General features: G+C 52.5%; 3 protein-coding genes across 3 annotated transcripts; 1 reads left to right on the top strand and 2 right to left on the bottom strand.

Annotated features, from left to right (window-relative positions):
* Positions 1–1,438: 1,438 nt before the first annotated feature.
* On the top strand, positions 1,439–3,036 carry LOC100900262 (uncharacterized). The gene is made up of 3 exons (XM_018639641.1): positions 1,439–1,654; positions 1,802–2,012; positions 2,155–3,036. Exons 1-3 carry the CDS (start codon positions 1,485–1,487, stop codon positions 3,034–3,036), a joined length of 1,263 nt encoding a protein of 420 aa, XP_018495157.1. The 5' UTR covers positions 1,439–1,484.
* A 1,141-nt stretch (positions 3,037–4,177) lies between these two features.
* Positions 4,178–4,968, bottom strand: LOC108864298 (uncharacterized). Its single transcript, XM_018639640.1, has one exon. It carries the CDS (start codon positions 4,922–4,924, stop codon positions 4,178–4,180), a length of 747 nt encoding a protein of 248 aa, XP_018495156.1. The 5' UTR covers positions 4,925–4,968.
* Positions 4,969–15,498: 10,530 nt separating this feature from the next.
* LOC100900121 (COMM domain-containing protein 3-like) lies at positions 15,499–16,594 on the bottom strand. The gene is made up of 2 exons (XM_003743658.2): positions 16,385–16,594; positions 15,499–16,012 (listed from the first exon to the last, which is right to left on the bottom strand). The coding sequence occupies exons 1-2, from the start codon at positions 16,488–16,490 to the stop codon at positions 15,552–15,554; spliced, it is 567 nt and encodes a 188-aa protein (XP_003743706.1). The 5' UTR covers positions 16,491–16,594; the 3' UTR covers positions 15,499–15,551.

Here is a 16,594-nt window from a genome sequence, read left to right as displayed (position 1 = left end):
GAGCATCCCTCGCTCTTGAGTGTTTCCAAGACGGCGGTATAAACAGGACACTGTCAGTGAAGCACAATGAATGATAGAAAGCATTCGGCTTGCGCTCCTCTTCCGTCAGTTACACAAGCCCTGTCATTGACGAATAGATGAAGCTTGAAGCTATTAAGATGGCCTCGAGTCGATTCCGAGCCGATGTCGGGTCTCAGAACCTGAAGCAGCATTCCGTCGATTCCGAGCCCGAAGTCGGCCGGATCCGACGAACAGAACATAACGCGGATGAAAACTATATCTCTCCAACTCTACTCATCGAGAACCTGAATGGAGTCGATCTTCCCGGGTCAGGCGTACGAATACTCCGCTAAGGCACTGCGAATCTTCCCGAGTACAGGATCTCTGACCAGAGACTCGGCACTAAACCGACGAAGACATACCTCTGTAGCATCAGAATACAGCTTCCCCGAGCCATGCAGATCGAAGCTGATCCAACCGGTTACGATGTAATTGTATTTCTAGCAGAGCAGATTGGGCGGTAGTAGCGTAGTGGGGGGCTCGTCCTTGAACCTACTCTAGGATCCTGCGACTACGGGCGAGGCTCCTCAGAGTTGGACTCGGACGCGAGGGCGGCTTCGGTGAATGGGATCAGATCCTCGATTCCCTTCCCGAGGAGACTCGATGGCGAATAGTGTCAGGAGTGCCCACGATGGACAACATATCGATCGAAAGACGGAATTCACCCGATGATGAGCGGATGTTCTCGATCGGAATGATCTCGAGGTATCATAGGATCCGAGTCCGCGAATCGCCTGCCATAGTGTAGTGGCGGCCGCCTCCCCCGTATCGGGAGGCTAGTAAAGATCACAAGGATCATCGCCTCCGACTTCATATGGACGGGTTTCGAATCTGTCGAGCACCGGGCGATATTCTCTCGATGGATTTGTTCATACGTTCTCTGGAACGAGGACTCGCTGTAAAGGCCAAGAAGACGTCCCCGTATCCCAGTCATCACCAGCAGCAGTCAGAGGAAGAGAGGGCGACGTTCCGGTGGCTCATTTACAGAACGGAAGGGCCTAGACCGCGTCGAACTGCTCCGATACGCGCCAAATAAACATAAGTCACTTTTCGCGACATCGTCGTGCAATCTCGGAGCCTTTGAATCGCTCACTGTCGCTGTATTGCCTGTCTCGAGAGAAGGCTTTGCGATCGCTTTGCTCACTGTCGCTGTATTGCCTGTCTCGAGAGAAGGCTTTGCGATCGCTTTGCGCGCTGTCGATGACTGACATGTCTTGAGTCATCCTTCATGAGTGGGGGTGCTGCGCCCGCTTCGGAGCAGAGTTCCACACCGACCACAAGGTTCACGAACGGGAGATTCATCTCCCCCTCAGATAGAGTTGGGTAGAGGAAAAATCCGCTCTCGAGCCAGTTAATAATACGCTGCATCTAGCTGACGACGCGACGCCGTCTCGGGAGATTCCGGCGAGAACGCGACGCGAACCATGAGCAAGAAAAGACCCCGCGTCGACGACAGCGACGATGATCAAGAGTTATGGGATGAAGCTGTTCTGGTCGACGATTATCTTGTCCGCACTCAAGCCACTCAACAGATGGCAGCGACGACCTCCAGCGCAATGCAGATTGATGTCGACGTCCCGCGAACAGCAAGCAGGTGAGTGAAGAAACTGAAATGAAGCTACATATACTGAGCCGAAAGAATTGAACTTGAGAAAAAAGCTCAGAACGAGTCTTCAACACCATCGCTGAAGAGGGCTGGTCGTCGTTTCCTTCGCCTACGTGAGGGATTGTTCATCCTCAGGGCGACAGCGGATGAGATGCAGAAGAAAATCGACAACTTGATCGCCAGGCTCATGGCGAAGGCCAAGGAAAAGCTGGAGCTGAAAAACGAAGTGAATCGTCTACGGGCAGCGAACGCTGATTTCTGTGAGAAGAACTGCAAGAAACAACTCAACGCCGTCAATTGCGACCTACGTTTCAAAGAGAACGAGCTCTCTAGTCTTCGGAAGAGGGTAAGTTCTCACCGAATTCCCTGAATATACTCATGCGAAGAGGTTAGGTTGCTCATTTTCACCCGAGAGCTCTCCTTACCGCTGGGCGATCTGTCGAGATATGATTGTGAATCCGTGATTGAAATCCGTATTCTGATTCCAGGTTAAAGAACTCTCGACAAAGTTGGAATGCTCGAGGGATTCGCCGATGAAGAAGAACGTTTCTCCCATCTCAAGTCAAGCAACGCACGATATTCAGAGGAAGAAGAGAATTTTCCCAACCATCAAATATACACCTCATCCCGATCTGGAGATTCTCGAGGATTTCACCCGCTCCGATCCATCGGATGAATTCGCTCGGAAGCAGTTTATTCGGTGGAGCGGAACCCGGGGCGACACCGAAATCGACGGAAACTATTTACAGCGGATCGATCGTTGCCTCCCAGAGGTTTACGCGAAAGTTCTCGAGAGCCAAGATCCGGCCCTCTGGGCAGGTCTCGTAGACTTCCTCTCCGGCATCCAGGATGCCAGCCAGGCGAAGTTTCATAAAGTCATCAATTGGCGCGAATTTCTGAGCGCCACCGATCGCCACCAAGCTCTGTTGCGCGCCTTGATCTGCTTCCTGAGGACAGCGCCGGACGCCACGACGATATACCCGAACATTCGCTCGTTCATTTTATTCGAGCGGAACTGGCGCTGTCAGGAGTTCGAGAGCTTGCTGAGCGAGGCCATGGATTTCGTACAGAATCAATCGCTGTCCTACGATGGCGAGTACGTCGCGAAAGAGATCCTCCGGGTGTATCGTCAGATTCTCAGCTCATCCTCAGACCCAGACGTACTGGAAACACTCATGACGAGCTCGCTCAAACTCATGTTCCAAGGAGCGGACCTCGACGGGGAGCTCGTCTCTGTCGTCACGAGAGCGGAGGCGTTCCACCACCTCGGAGACGTTTTGAAAAAAGTTATTCGATGGCAACCCACGGTTTCCCGTACCGGTTGTCCCGAAATGATGGAGATAGCTGAAATGTCGTTCAGGGACACCTGAGATATCCTAGAGACTCGGAGCCCATGTTCAAAAGAGGCCGCTTCTGCCGGACTCCTGGACTCGATTCCGCCCCGATGTGGGTGGAGGTGGTCCGGTTCCCTAGTCGAGTGATATAGATTCCAAAGCAGGGTGTTATCTTAATTTATAAAGTTTTGTCGATATACTGGAATTCGGAATCGCAAGAATGGATGAATATCCATGGATGCTCAGCGACCAGATAGATAGTTTGGACGAGAAACGCAAAGAAGTCGATGGTCAATAAAGCCAGTGGGATGAGACAAGAGGAGCGGAACCCCTTCTGAGGCCGAATAGGAGAAGCCGCAGTGCGGGCGGAGACGTTTTTTCTAATCACAGATTCTGCGGATCGATCGGGGACGAATGGAAACACACGGAGAGCACCATATTCTGGAGCGAACACAAAAGGAGAAATATATGATTTAGTCTGGGTAATAATTGAAGATTTGGCGAGAAGTACAATATTTTCTGGAATTTCCGTAGTCACCGATAGAAAGGTGGTCGAAACATAAAATGAGTTAAGCTCATTATGCGTTGGTGGGCTTTCATCTAAAAGTCATCATTGTCTGTGACTCCGTCTTGCTGCTACCGCTAGTGGCGTTTGCAGCGACGGTGGCGGTTGCGACCGTCGTTGCTGAATCGTCGCCCGCGGAAAAATCACCGCGTCGGACTTATCAACCCTTTCGCGTGTGTCTCAGTCTGGGCGAGCGAGACGAACCCCTTATCACAACTAATGCTTTCTTAATGGAAGCTCGCGGGGTCCAATTTGCACTTCATCAATTTCGGAGCACGAGAAAAAATGCCCCGGAGGAAGTGGATGCGCCCCAAAAGGAGCCCAAGCCGCGCGAACCACCCCTTTCGCGCGAAGAGGAGTCACTTCCGCCAGGGCGTTCTCGTAGAGGAATCACACGCGGCAAAACACATCGTAGGCATTCTATCGGAGAATCACGGCGAGCGGCTCCGCGGATTCGGATAGAATCAACGAAGGATAGAGGGGATTCTCCAGCGCAGACTGTGACTCCTTGTCGAAGTCTGGATGTCGGTTATGAGCGAGACTGAGGAGTGAATTTTCCAGCATTGAGTTTTATTGGTCAAATCTTTTCTCCTATCAGTAGACTAGCCCTATTCAATTCATCATTCTCAGACAGATCCTCTCGTCTCGCAAGAGAATTGCGATGAATGATACTATCGATACAGATATCCAATTTCTACCGCTCCATTGGATCAAGCGCCTCAGAACATGTGCGAAGACCGCAACGGGGCTCAAAATGCGTCGGAAATTCCGAACAGCTCTCCTCGATGGCTGGTCCGGCTTCGATATCGTGTCCACGATTGGTCTGATGTCTTCTATGGACGTCCGTAGCGCCCACTGTGTGATGCGCTGAATCAAAGAGATCCGGTCGCACTTGAGCTCGGGGTGATTGAATATATCGGTGAGTTGATATACGTCGTCAACTTTATCGTGCTTGAGGAAACTTTCGGTTTCCAGACATTTGTCCATCGACTGTAGCAAGAACTTTCGAATATCCTCCTTCAAATCGTATAAATGAAACTTTGTGGCCGCGGCGTAGAGCTCGACAGTTTGCTCCACTCGTACAATGAGCGGCTTGCCCGTATAAATGTGCTCGAAGATGAGATCCATAACTTCACCGAAAAAATCCACTTCGACCGTTTGACCCGGGGGCACGTCTTTCAGCACTTTGGCGAAGTACGGCGACCGTACGGCGAGAACAGCCGTGTGAGCTTCACGAGTTGTGGAATCACCACAAATGAACTGGATCGTATCGCTCTGAGGCTCACCGCCCCGGAGCCGCGAGAGGAGTTTCTCTCCGAGATCTTCTGACTTGTCCACTCGGAGTACAACTGACATCATCGACGGTGTTTTGTCGGTTCTGTGCTGACGAGCTTGCCCGGAATTCCGTTCTATTTCGACACTGTAGCTCACTTCCTTTGCTCTTGGAGCCACAGGGTCACCAGCGATGAATTTTCTTGTAAGGGTAGTCAATTGGTTCGAGGAATTAGCAGCGCGAATGGAAACGAAGTTTTGTTTTGGGAGCGACGAAAATTCGATTTCGAAAAAAAGCGATTCTATCCTCTGCTCGAACACGATGCACTCCATCAAAGATCGGACGTCAAGTCCGATGCACTGCTTGTATACTCTGGAATCGATTTTTCGGCCCTCCGTATTCGAACCTTGAATTAATTCAGCCTGAATGCTCCCGACTCCCGACACATTTCTATTCCCATAGATACCCGCCCTCGATTCGAAGATCGAGTTCCGACAAGCCAGCATTTCGCCGGGATTTCCGATCGAGAGATTTCCTCATTGACCCCTGTGGATAGCGTCGTCCGATGTAGCGAGGAGGTGGAACGATTTCGGGTTCTGCAGACGCGGAATCGACACTGCTATAATCCTCAATCGTCCGAAATATTTTCGCCGAGAACAGAAAACTTCATACCTGTCCCGGGAGCCTACGATATTCAGTTCAAGGCACGGTTTTTCAGCCATGATCCATTGGGGAGAACGATGATTTTCCATGGTATCCTCAACATATTAATTCATGGAATGAGGAAAGAAGGTGAGACCGAGAGCCACACGTGGGATGCACGCCGGAGCAGGCAGTGCTACAGCTGCCCTCCTGAGTTAACCCTGTGACCTCCTTCGCCATCCTCCTGAGGGCTGCCATTGGCTCGTGCGGCTGTCCCGAGTGCGGATTGGCGCCCCTGGCGACCTTTGCCCTCTGCCCTCTCGACGCTCCTCCTACAAACTCCCACCCAATCCTGAAACTCTGAAAAGCTCAACGTCGTTCGAATTATGAAACGGAATCATAACAAAGGTTCTCGCAGGACGTCTGTTACGTTTCAAGCCCGGATCCGATTGCGTTGGGAGAGGAGGAGCTCAATACGGACCAGTACGACGCACAGCCTGTTCAGCAGCGGGGATTTCCGGGCGCGGTATGGCGTCTCTTAGATTCCCGGGATGGTTCCGCCTGGATGTGTTTGCTTTTCAGTAACTTCCGTGATTTGTCAGATTTCCAAGATGTCTCGCGGTGAGCTCACTGGAGACGAAGGGCTGCCCAGGTTGGAGTGGGATCATCCCTCAGTGAGGGGTGGAACAATTTGAATTCAACGTCGGCGACGCGTCGTCGGTAGTTCTGTCAGGGGGACGTCTCAAGAATTCACGTCCCCGTGTGATAACGTCAAAGTTTCGACAGACCGTACGGAGCGACAGATCCCCATGATTGCCCTCCCAAATTTCCGGATGTTCCTCACGGTCGGAGATCTTCCCCGATGTCCCCGGGATTGTTGAATTCTCACTGGAGCGGCTGGACAGAGGCGGTGAACGGACGAAAAACCCATCGAGTCGACCTAGTAGGCAAAATAATCTTGCTTGTCTAGCGAGCAAACAGCAGCCAAAGCGAGTGAGCTCGTTTCATTATTATCAGCTTCTTCTGCATTCAGTCAGTCGGTCGGTCGGCTGCTTTCGGTGGAAGCGAAAAGAACACCGGAAATGCATCATGATCTCGGCTCTGCCTCCGGCGTTTTCGTCCGTACGGGCTAAGGAGAATGGGTTGCTCGCTCGCTCGCTCGCTCGATGGTAGGGCTGCGGAGTGTCGGCGGCCGAACGAGCGGGCAGGCAGGCATGCAGGCAAACTAGCTTCGAGCGACACATTGAGCTTCAGATTGTTCTCTCACTGCCGTCGACCGAGCGACCGACCGACCGAACGAACGAATGGAGCGACCGATGACAATAAACAAGCGAACAAACAACAAACAAACGAACGAACGCCAACAGACGAACTCACACCACTTCCTCTCCATACACGAGCAGCACACCGCACGATAAGCGGCGATGCCACCGCGCTCGGTGCAGAGAGCGTCAAAGATTTCCCCGCGAGACTCTCCGGATGATCTCTCCGGAGACAGCGAGCATGATCCGATGGCCAATGGTCAGCTCCGAACATTCTCGGGCAGGAGCTCCAACTCGTTTACGGAATTGGAGCGAATTTCGCGCTCGAGACATCGGGGAAATTCAGAGGTACCAAAGGCGATCAGAAGGCGAAGTAAATGGACGGCGAATTGGACGAAATGAATTATTCCTCCCGCCCGACCGCGGGATTTGGTTCAGCGAGAAATCGTCGCAGGGCATCGGACGGATACCGAGATCCGAGTGGTCAATTATTATTATCATTGATAAGGGGGAGCTTCGCGCACAGAACTTCGGAGCTAAGAGCTCGAATGCTCGCGGGGAGAGTCGTTGAATAGCTATTGAATACTATGGTGTTGTGTTCGAATCAAAGAGAAAGACGCCGCGGAAAGGAGGGTGGATGAATCGAGCTGATGCCAACCCCCCCATCGAGTCAAAGGAGCAGCCCGGTCTAGGCACTCTCCGATTTTCCCTCTCGAACTCTCCCCTTCTCGCAACGAATAACATTTGTTGCGTTCTCCTCGCTGTCGAGCGGACTGATTTCAAGGAACTCCTCCCCTTTCGGAGAAGCCCCTTAAGTAAGTTTGCATGATGCACCTCTTATCGGAGGTTGACATTTGAAAGAGGCAACACTTTCTATCGAGAGCGGAAGAGCGTAAGGGGGAATCTCTGCCCGCGATGATCGCAATCGAGTCGATGCTCGGTCAGTCACGCGTCCTCACAGCCGAGAGAAGAAAGTTCGGCAGGGATCGAATGAGCCGTCCGTGGATTAGATCCGGGAACGGCATCTGTTACCGTGAGACGTTTTTACGCCAAGTGCAGCCGCGAATCGCTGGACGGGCCGGCTGGGTAGATAACTCCCTTGTTGTTCCCTCGGGCGATGTCCCTATCAGCGGTGTAAGCGAGCTTTTTTGGGCGGTTCAGTAGTGTGTTGGTTATTGGTTGCAGCTTGCCCGAGGACATCCTTTCGTTCGACTGTGGTTAACAGTTCCTGTGGCTCGGTCTCTTTCTCACGTCCTCTTCCCCTCACTTACTCGTCCGCAAACTCACAGGATGGGAATGGCACAACAAACCGGCGTGTCTACACAATGTTTATCTGTATACTTCTCTTGTATGGAATCAATGGTCCTTGGCGGATCATTCGGCCTCTGGGGTTCGGCCCGCATGCTGAAGCTCGTCGTAGTTCACCGCTTGGTTTTTCGGATGGAAATACTGACCTGGGTCAGCAGGGATGGCTACTCACGTCGGCGTCGCCAGAAATATCGGGAACTTCCCCCTTCCCCCACCCAACACCTCTTGCAGTGAGTGCGTTCACCACTTTATCGGCAATGAGCGTTCCACCCTCACATCAACGGGCAAATAGATTTAGCTTCCCCTCGTTTTCTGAATGAACTTATTCCGACCATATCTTCGCGGTACCGAATCGTCTCCCGCAGCGGACTGCAGACCCGAATCTCTGTCGATAAGTTGCTCTGTTTGATACACGATGTGTTTGACGCAGGGAATAATTCCGACTTTGCGTGCCGGGCTCCATCGAATCGAACTAAACGCTTCAAACTCAATTATCGAACGATTTCACTTAGCGTCTCTCCATCTGAGAGCGTTCTCCGAGTCGATCGTCTGTTTGTGAATTAGCGCGAGAGGAGCCACAAGACAGGCGCTGCACAGCTATACTAGGGGGAGGGTATGCGCGTGATCGAGAACGCTTCGACGAGCTGCTTTCGATTGGAGTTGTCTTGTCGTGTCGCCAAGGATCCGGTCAGCATTCCGGACGACAACAAGCGTTTGGTCGTTGGAGACGACACCTAGACATACTTTCGGATTCCTGGCACTTATGCAGTGGCGGCAACGGCCGAGCAAGTCACCGAGCCATCCGGCGATCGATCTCCTATAATGGTCGATCTGCTATAAGTGACAGTATATAAGTGAAGTATTAAGCATGTGGCCTTTTATTAAAGCTTCTCGCCGGCTGCTAGAGTGCATCATAAAGTCGTGGGCTGTAGGCCGTCAGTTCTGCGCGGGAGCTCTGAGTTCTCATTTTCGGGTCGTCCAAATAGTCAGCCCGCCCCCAGCTTCGAGAGATGACTCCCCTTCCAAGCGGCGGAGGACCTTCGAGGAGAAACATGAACAGGGATGCAGTCCGAAGCGCACAGCGTCGACTCGGTCGCAAATGAAGATATATTAAAACGAGGCCATCTTTTGGCGCGCGCTCGTTCGACTTCGATCGAACTACGCGGAGAGGGCAAAGTTGCGGCACCGATAATGCTTCGCCTACTTCATAATGACACCGTTAATAAAACATTTCACGATTCCTCGCGAGTAACAAAACACCACTCTCGTAGGCGTTCTATCACCGCGAGTCTCACTGGCTCTGAATGGCCCTGGATAAGACACAAGCAAATTTCTACGCTAATCGTGATCCTCAGAATCGCTCCGAATTCTCACAATCGTCGAAAAATCGAGAACAAGGGCGTCCCATGGATTTGCCTCTCCCACGAATCATTCTGAGGATGAGCCTCCCGCTACAGATTAATGGAGTCGCAAGTCGCAACCTTCTTCATGGAGGACGTATGGTGCTAAGATATGGGAGAGGAAGGGGAAATCGTTTCTTCCGCTGACGGGTATGACCGCTGACCACAGAGTCGAGATCACGGAGCTGAACCAGATGAGGAACATGGAAAAGGAGGTTTCTCCGCGCTGCATTCAATCGAGTTTGCAGTCAACGAGGGGCGAAACCAAACTTGTTTTCCACCGAAGGCACAAAAAGTGTCTGTCGATGACACCTAGACACCTTTGCTCGCTAACCCTAAAGGTGGTGGGTGTGCCCGAGGCCTCGTCTTGAAATTCGTCGTACGCTCCGGACCGCCCTTCATCTCGTGTCCACACGGTTTGTGTTCTTCGATTTTGTCTTTGAAGAATCATCAACGATGAATTCCGCAACCAATCTGGAGAGAAAAACCATCTGTATTCTTTTACATATTCGCAGAATTATTCTCTCCGGGCTTGGAGATTTGCTGCGATTCCGAGGCGATCGCGACGCTTTCTCCACAGCGAGTGCACCATCGACCCTGAGAGCCCATCTTGGAACGAGGTGGAGATATTTGGAAAGAAATATGAGGGGGAGAGAAGAGCAGTGTTTCCGATAAATCAAATGACGTGGTCGAGGCGCTTAGCTGAGCAGAGTGCGCCGATCGGCTGCGGGAGCTCGGGGTAGTCGGTGTTGTTGTTGTTGTCGTTGTTGTGTTGAATCGTCCCGATTGTCGGATTAATCTGTTCCTTCACGAAGAACTGCCTATCTTCATCACAAACAGAGAGCTCCTTGCGTGTGTGAGGCGTTTCTAGCGCTCGTGGTGCTTCTCCAGCTGGCACCGTCTTTCGAGGCGGCGTCGTCGTCGTCGTCGGTAGAGGTGGGGAAAGATTTCGAGTCTCTGAAGATGCGGTCGTCATTAATTTCTCTGTCCGAGCCAAACTTAACGCTCGAGACTTCATGGGAGCGAAGAGGTAGACGACTGAGCGGCCAGCAGGTAGAGGCGCGGTAGGAGGCGGCAAAACAGGCCGAAGGGAAGACATATGGCCGGTGACTGTCCCCGGTGTTGCACGACTTCTGTATTTAATGTTTGTCGTTTCTCGTATAGCGCCAACGAGTCAGAGAGCAACTTGGCAAACGCGCAGACTGGCAGCTAGGCAGGTAACAGCAACAATATGCCGTCGACACCTTTGGCCACAACATTAACTTTTTCTCATTACTGCCATAAGCTGCATGTTAGCTAGCGGGAAGGCCAGGACCGTTAGCCGCAGAGGGTTGCTGGCCCTAAGGGCGACAATACCACAGTTGCTTTTGTTAGTCGCGCACTACCCGCTGCCGGAACTGCGTGCTCCGACCGAGTGGGACGTGTGGAAATGATTCGCAGAGTTCCGGCTCGATAAACAAGTATCCTTCTCCACGATCGGCTCCTGTTCCTACCGGTTTCCCACTATCGAGGAATAAGCCGAATTTCGATGAAATTCAAGACTCCGCGATCAAGAACTGAAACAACCTGGGTTTCAGCGGATCGGTTTCGAAGAACTCGAGCTGCATTTTTTTCAACGTCGAGCAGATCGGACAAAGCGAGCGGCCCAGCGTGGACGGGCATGTTTTTTTCCGCAGGGATCGCCCTTGGCGTTCATTAGGAGTCTCACACATCTCTGCCTGCTGACGGATGAATGGTCGGCCAATGAATTCGTTCTACGGAAACATCTCCCAGCCTGGTTGGAGTAGGAATTCCTCGACCGAGTTGGAGCAGCCGGTCGATCGGTGACTATTCGAAACGTGGCGAATGGTAGCGGCGATTAAAAAAGCCGAGCAGTCGATTCGATGGCGACTATGCTTGTTCGTAATGAGGAATAATCATCCTCCCTGTCTAAGAACAGCTGAGCCTCGGGACGGGATGGCGAGTGGGTGGGAGGCTGTACTGCATCGACTGAGACAAGCCGGCATAGAGAGAGCGAAGATCTTCCTCTGCGAAGAAGCCCAATTATCGCTTGAACAGAGCAAACAGTACGTGCGGGACTGGAGCGGTTATCCTCGGACAGCCTCGTTCCGAAGCGACACGGCCTCGTCGAACTGGTACACAAAAGGGAAAAAAAGTTTCTTATCGTGCCGAGAGTCATTGGTCAGATCCGACGGTGGCTTCTCCGTTCGTCACTAATTCAGGGTCATCCATTTTGGTCGGACGACGACCGACGCTATCGAGGAGCCCAGTCAGCCCCATTCTCATATACCAAACTGTCTTTATTGCAAGAAGAAAGAAAAGATTTCTATTTAAAACCTAAACCCTTCGCAAGGGGTGGCGCGAAGCCTCGTTCGCGAAAACATTCCGCTTCGTCGATATCGTCCCGCCGATCCGACCTCGCCCAAAGGCGACCCAATGCAGCTCGCCGTAAGGAGCAATCAATGTACGTGGGATCCATCATTTCTATTGAATGCCTGGCATTCTGTTGATGGCTGTAGACGTTCGATCGAGTCACCCTTCGTGAGTTGGTGGCAAGATCAGAGAGCGTAGGCCATCGGTGCCGAGTGAGATAAGTTCGGTCGCCGCTGCGGGTGCCGGACAAAAGAAGGATCGACCCGAGGACGCATCTGAATGGATTCATCAGGAGGGCGCGGTTAGCTGCTGACCGATAGGACGACGACGCCGACAACGACGGCGGCGGCGGCCAACTCCACGACCGGTGCTATCGCGGTCCCGAGATCGAGCTCTTCATAACGTTGCTCCCGCGCGTTCCTCGATGTCCCGCAACGTATGGCAGAAACAGCAGCGCCAGCAGCAGCATTATCCCATCAGAGTTTTCACCACGTCGAACGGCTGTGAATAAACATTCTGAGTCGCCCGAGGCTTCACGGTTCCTCGCACCTTGACGCGGAAGGCGCAGAAGAAGATCAAGAAAAAGAAATCGACAGCGGCGGTGCCGACGACGGTAGCGGCGAAGGAGGAGCGAACACACTTTCCATTCAATAGAACTTCCTCTCTGCTTGACGAACCACGGCCGTCCGGTCGCTCGCTCGCTCTACAATATGCGCGCTCAACTGGAAGTCGATGTAAACAGTTTTGAGCACACATAAACGCCTCGGTCGATGAATGAACGAATGAATGAGGAACATTCGAATGGTCGCTCGGACGGACGGACGTACGGCCGCACCGCCCCACTGTAAATACAAAGGAGGTAAACAAGAGTGATATCATTCAAGTGGCACCGTCGCTCGGCGACTTCACTCCACCGCCTGCTGGTTAGTCGAGTGGAATCCTCGGGAATCGAGATAGAGAGTCTCTTCTCCCGACTCTTTCAAGGCTTCTGATTGCACCGGTTCACGTGTATTTATGGTGGTTTTCAAACGTGGCTCGATGACTCCCGGTGCTTCGACACGTAGGAACTACTCCGTCGCCCCTCCCCGCCCCTCTTTTTGCATTTCCTTCATCTTGCCGCTCCTACCAAGCCGTATGTCGGACATTCGACTATTGCGTTCCACCTTCGAAACCACTGTTCGACCGCTACATAAAAGTTTATGGCCCCGTCTGGCCATAGTCGATTACCTCTGTCGAAGAACAGCCGGTAGAATTTGAAATTCGATGCCTTTTTCCACAGGATGTCCGTGAGCGATCATATAAGCTTTGCGCAATCGTCCCGATGGAGAGCCCTTCAAGAAAAACCGATCCGAGAGCAATGCAGTGTGCGCGTGCTTCCGCCAGGGGGTCCGTCTACGAGCCCCTGAGAATGCTACCGACCGTATGACGCTCCTCGGACATATTGTACGTTGCTGACTATACGACTATGTGCCGAAGTGTTTCCCAACCACTCCTGGCCCGATTCCCGCGAGGGGATTCGGGTGGTGGGTCCTCGTCGGGTTTCGAGGAGTTCACTGAATGGGAGAGGAATCACCTTTCACGATGCCCGACGAGCTCCGCTCCTTTTCACGCAAGGGTTAGATTTTTGAATCTGGTTAAGCGACGAAAAGATTGCATTGTTCCAGGAGTGGAGTGGGAGTCAAGATTTATATCTCTGTCAGCGACACACCGAACATTTTTTTGCGAGTGGCTACGGAAGTTGTGTAGTGGTTGTTGTTACTGTTATTGTTGTTCGAGGCGGCGCCGCTGCTGCCACGGTCGACTCCATCGCTGGGTGGCAACAATGGCGTCGTCGTCGTAGTAGGAACGACCCGAGTTGTGATTGAGGTGGCTTTTGGTAAGGGTTAGGAGCCCTTAGATGCAGAGCATTCTGCGTGCGGCGTCCGGGGATTGGGGAGTAGACTGGGGCACAACTCAGGAAGTGGCTTCTCATGATCATCCCATTCATCCGGAGACGCGACAAAAACAAGAACAAAAAAGTAAGGTGGAGTCATCCAGTGGACCCCGAGTGACTGGAGACACCCTCGAGCCTGACTCGCGCGGGAGCGCATGCTGGCAATTTCCACCAATTAGCCATCGCTCGCCCCTGAAAACCCACAGATTGAACGCAATTTTTCCTTTGAAACGCGAAAGCGTTTTCAGGGTCGACCTGGAACGGGCGCGCCTTCGGACCCCGACTCAGCCTGGGAAGTAAAATCCGGAATCCGATCGGAGATCTTTGATTTCCTCTTGAAGGATTGAATTTAATTTCTTACAGGTGAAGTACTTCCCGGACTTTTCGTACGAAATTCCGTGAACCGCATGTTGAATAGGCCTGTCAAGGGCCGGAAGCTATGCGAGCGCGCCGACGCGTGGTCAGCGTTGAGGTTTTTCGACTCTCCTGAGGCAAAGTGTCGTATCGAGCTGGCCGTGATGCGGTGGTGACTGTTGTATTGGATGCGAAATGTCGATATTATACCTACATTTTACGTGCGTAACTCGACGCAATGGTCAGAATGAATGACGATCCTCCGCGATCGATTGGACGACGCCGACGCAACGATATAGGGTGCGAGGAAGCGACGGATCGAAGAGGAAGTCAGAGGAAATCGCGGAGGGGTGAACTGTCTGACAATGTGTGACGGAAAGCGCGAATAACTGCGAAAGCCAAGAGCCGAGCAAGAAAAAAATCATTCTGTGGGCTCTTCCTTTCGACTCTTCCGATATCAGCTAATCAAGTGGTGGCTCAGTCGCCCGTAAACTCCCCTTACGACAGATACCCGGATTCTCTCCCTTTCCCCCCTCCGGGGTCCCGCAGTGGCACTACTTTCACCCACCTGCTCCCCCATTGAGAGCCAGCCAGTCAGTCAGTCAGCGAGCCCACCGGCCGCAGCAACACTCTGCCCTCATCTCTGTGGAGGAGGAAATTCCCGTCGGGCCAACTTTTTGTCTCTTTTCAATAGAAGAAGTGCGACACAGAGGCAAGCAGGCAGGCAGGCGGACGGGCGGGCAAGCGATGAGAGCCAATGGTAGGAAACGTATGGAGAGCTCTCGTCGTCGCTGTCGTGGTCGTCGAGTACGACGGCCAAGCAAGCCAACGAGCCGCTCCGCAAGCCATCCAAGCGGCGGCTCACCAAGAGCCCGCAGGTGGCCTAATGTCGGTCGAACTTTTGTCGCTGGCCAATGGTCTGTCTTACGAGAGACGTTCATCCGTAAATTTCGTCGCTTCCTCTTTTGGGGAGGTAGGTTTTTCATTTTTGAAATCGCTCCGCTCATTAGGTTCCCTTGGATCCAGGCTCCTTTTGTCCTCAAACAGGGTTCGAATCTTGTTCCAGAAGGCTTCACGAGCTTCCGCCTTGTCGACGGATATCGTTTATGTTTTAGGAGGAAATTCCCACCCTGACGGGATCAGACTCGGTCGGCAAGGACCGACAGGTGACGAAGATGATTCAAAAGGATATCGAGCATTTCCGAAGAAGTCTCTCCGCACGATGCTTTCGGAGAAGAGCTCCCCGGCGGAAGGGCGCGTTTCGTATACGTCCGTAGCACGGATGAGTGCACCCTCCTTGGATTATCATCATGAAGGTGCGACTCACCGACTTGAAGAACGGCAATAGATAGGATTCTTGAAAATAAAATTGAGGGTTCAGGAACTTGGAATTCTCTCAGGTTTTATTCTCGGCAGACGTATATACAACTGGAAGCTTCGATTACTGCTGCGCGTGCTTCTCTACCGCTTTCGTCGCTTGCCGAAGCGTCAAATCGAGGTCTTCCAACTGCGAGACGGTGCAGTGGAACTGCACGTCGTCGTGGCCCTCGGACGTCGCGAGTTTCAGTACGCAGCCAGCCCCGTCCAACTTTTCGACTTCGGTAGACGTCAAGCGACAGTTAACGGAGGCAACCGAATCGACTATTTCCCCTAATGAGCACGGGCTGATTCCTCTCATCTTGGCACGGAAAGATGCGACGTTGTCACGATATGCGGTGACAATCGCTCGTATCCGCTTCGAATCGCTCAATCCACTGATTTCCTTGAGTTCTTGCTCTAAGGTGTTCTCTGTCACTCCAAACTTTGACGCTTCGACGAGGACCGCCATGATCCCGAACATCAATTGGTCAAGGTTTCGCGGCTCAGACGGAAGTCTGGATTCATCTCCGGGGCTGAGGCGATCTGGAAAGAGACAAATTCTATACGTCTTGTAGATGTACTAGCGGCTCTCTACGCGGAGATACCGAGTCAGCTAAGCTCGACAAGCTCTTCCGTGGGGAGCTGCGGAACGCTCGGCAGAGGAAGCTGCCGATACAAGTCTCGGATGTCGAGTTCCGAAACCAGGAACTTGAAATGGCGGGAATGCGTGATTTAACGTCCGGCGCTGCCTCGATACATCGCGGAACACGCGGCTCCGATCAAAAGTCGTTGGAGGATTGTTGGCTCTTTCTGCCGATGCATCCGCCAGGCCAAGAGACGATGCGCAATCATTGCTTCTTCTTCGTGATCTCTTTGTGATCGGAGTTCACCGCAGGCAACGATAAGTTCGCTTACCGATCGCCGCCTTGAGGGCGGTTTCGAAAACGCTATCCGAAGTCTCTTCTTCATTGAGGGCTGACATCGTTTTATCGAAACTGATGATGTCTTTCAGATCCATCATGGATTGGTCGTATCACATAAAGGCTGGAGGGGGTGAACGTCTCTGGAGTTCCACGAACGAACTAGAACTTGACTTGACAGCTACAGTCAGCTGATAGCGCTGTC

The sequence above is a fragment of the Galendromus occidentalis genome, unplaced genomic scaffold (assembly GCF_000255335.2).
Source record: "Galendromus occidentalis unplaced genomic scaffold, Mocc_1.1 scf7180000077450, whole genome shotgun sequence".
NCBI classification, from domain to species: Eukaryota; Metazoa; Arthropoda; class Arachnida; order Mesostigmata; family Phytoseiidae; genus Galendromus; species Galendromus occidentalis.
The sequence above is the reverse complement of the archived record's forward strand: the minus strand, read 5'-3'. Positions and strand labels throughout refer to the sequence as shown.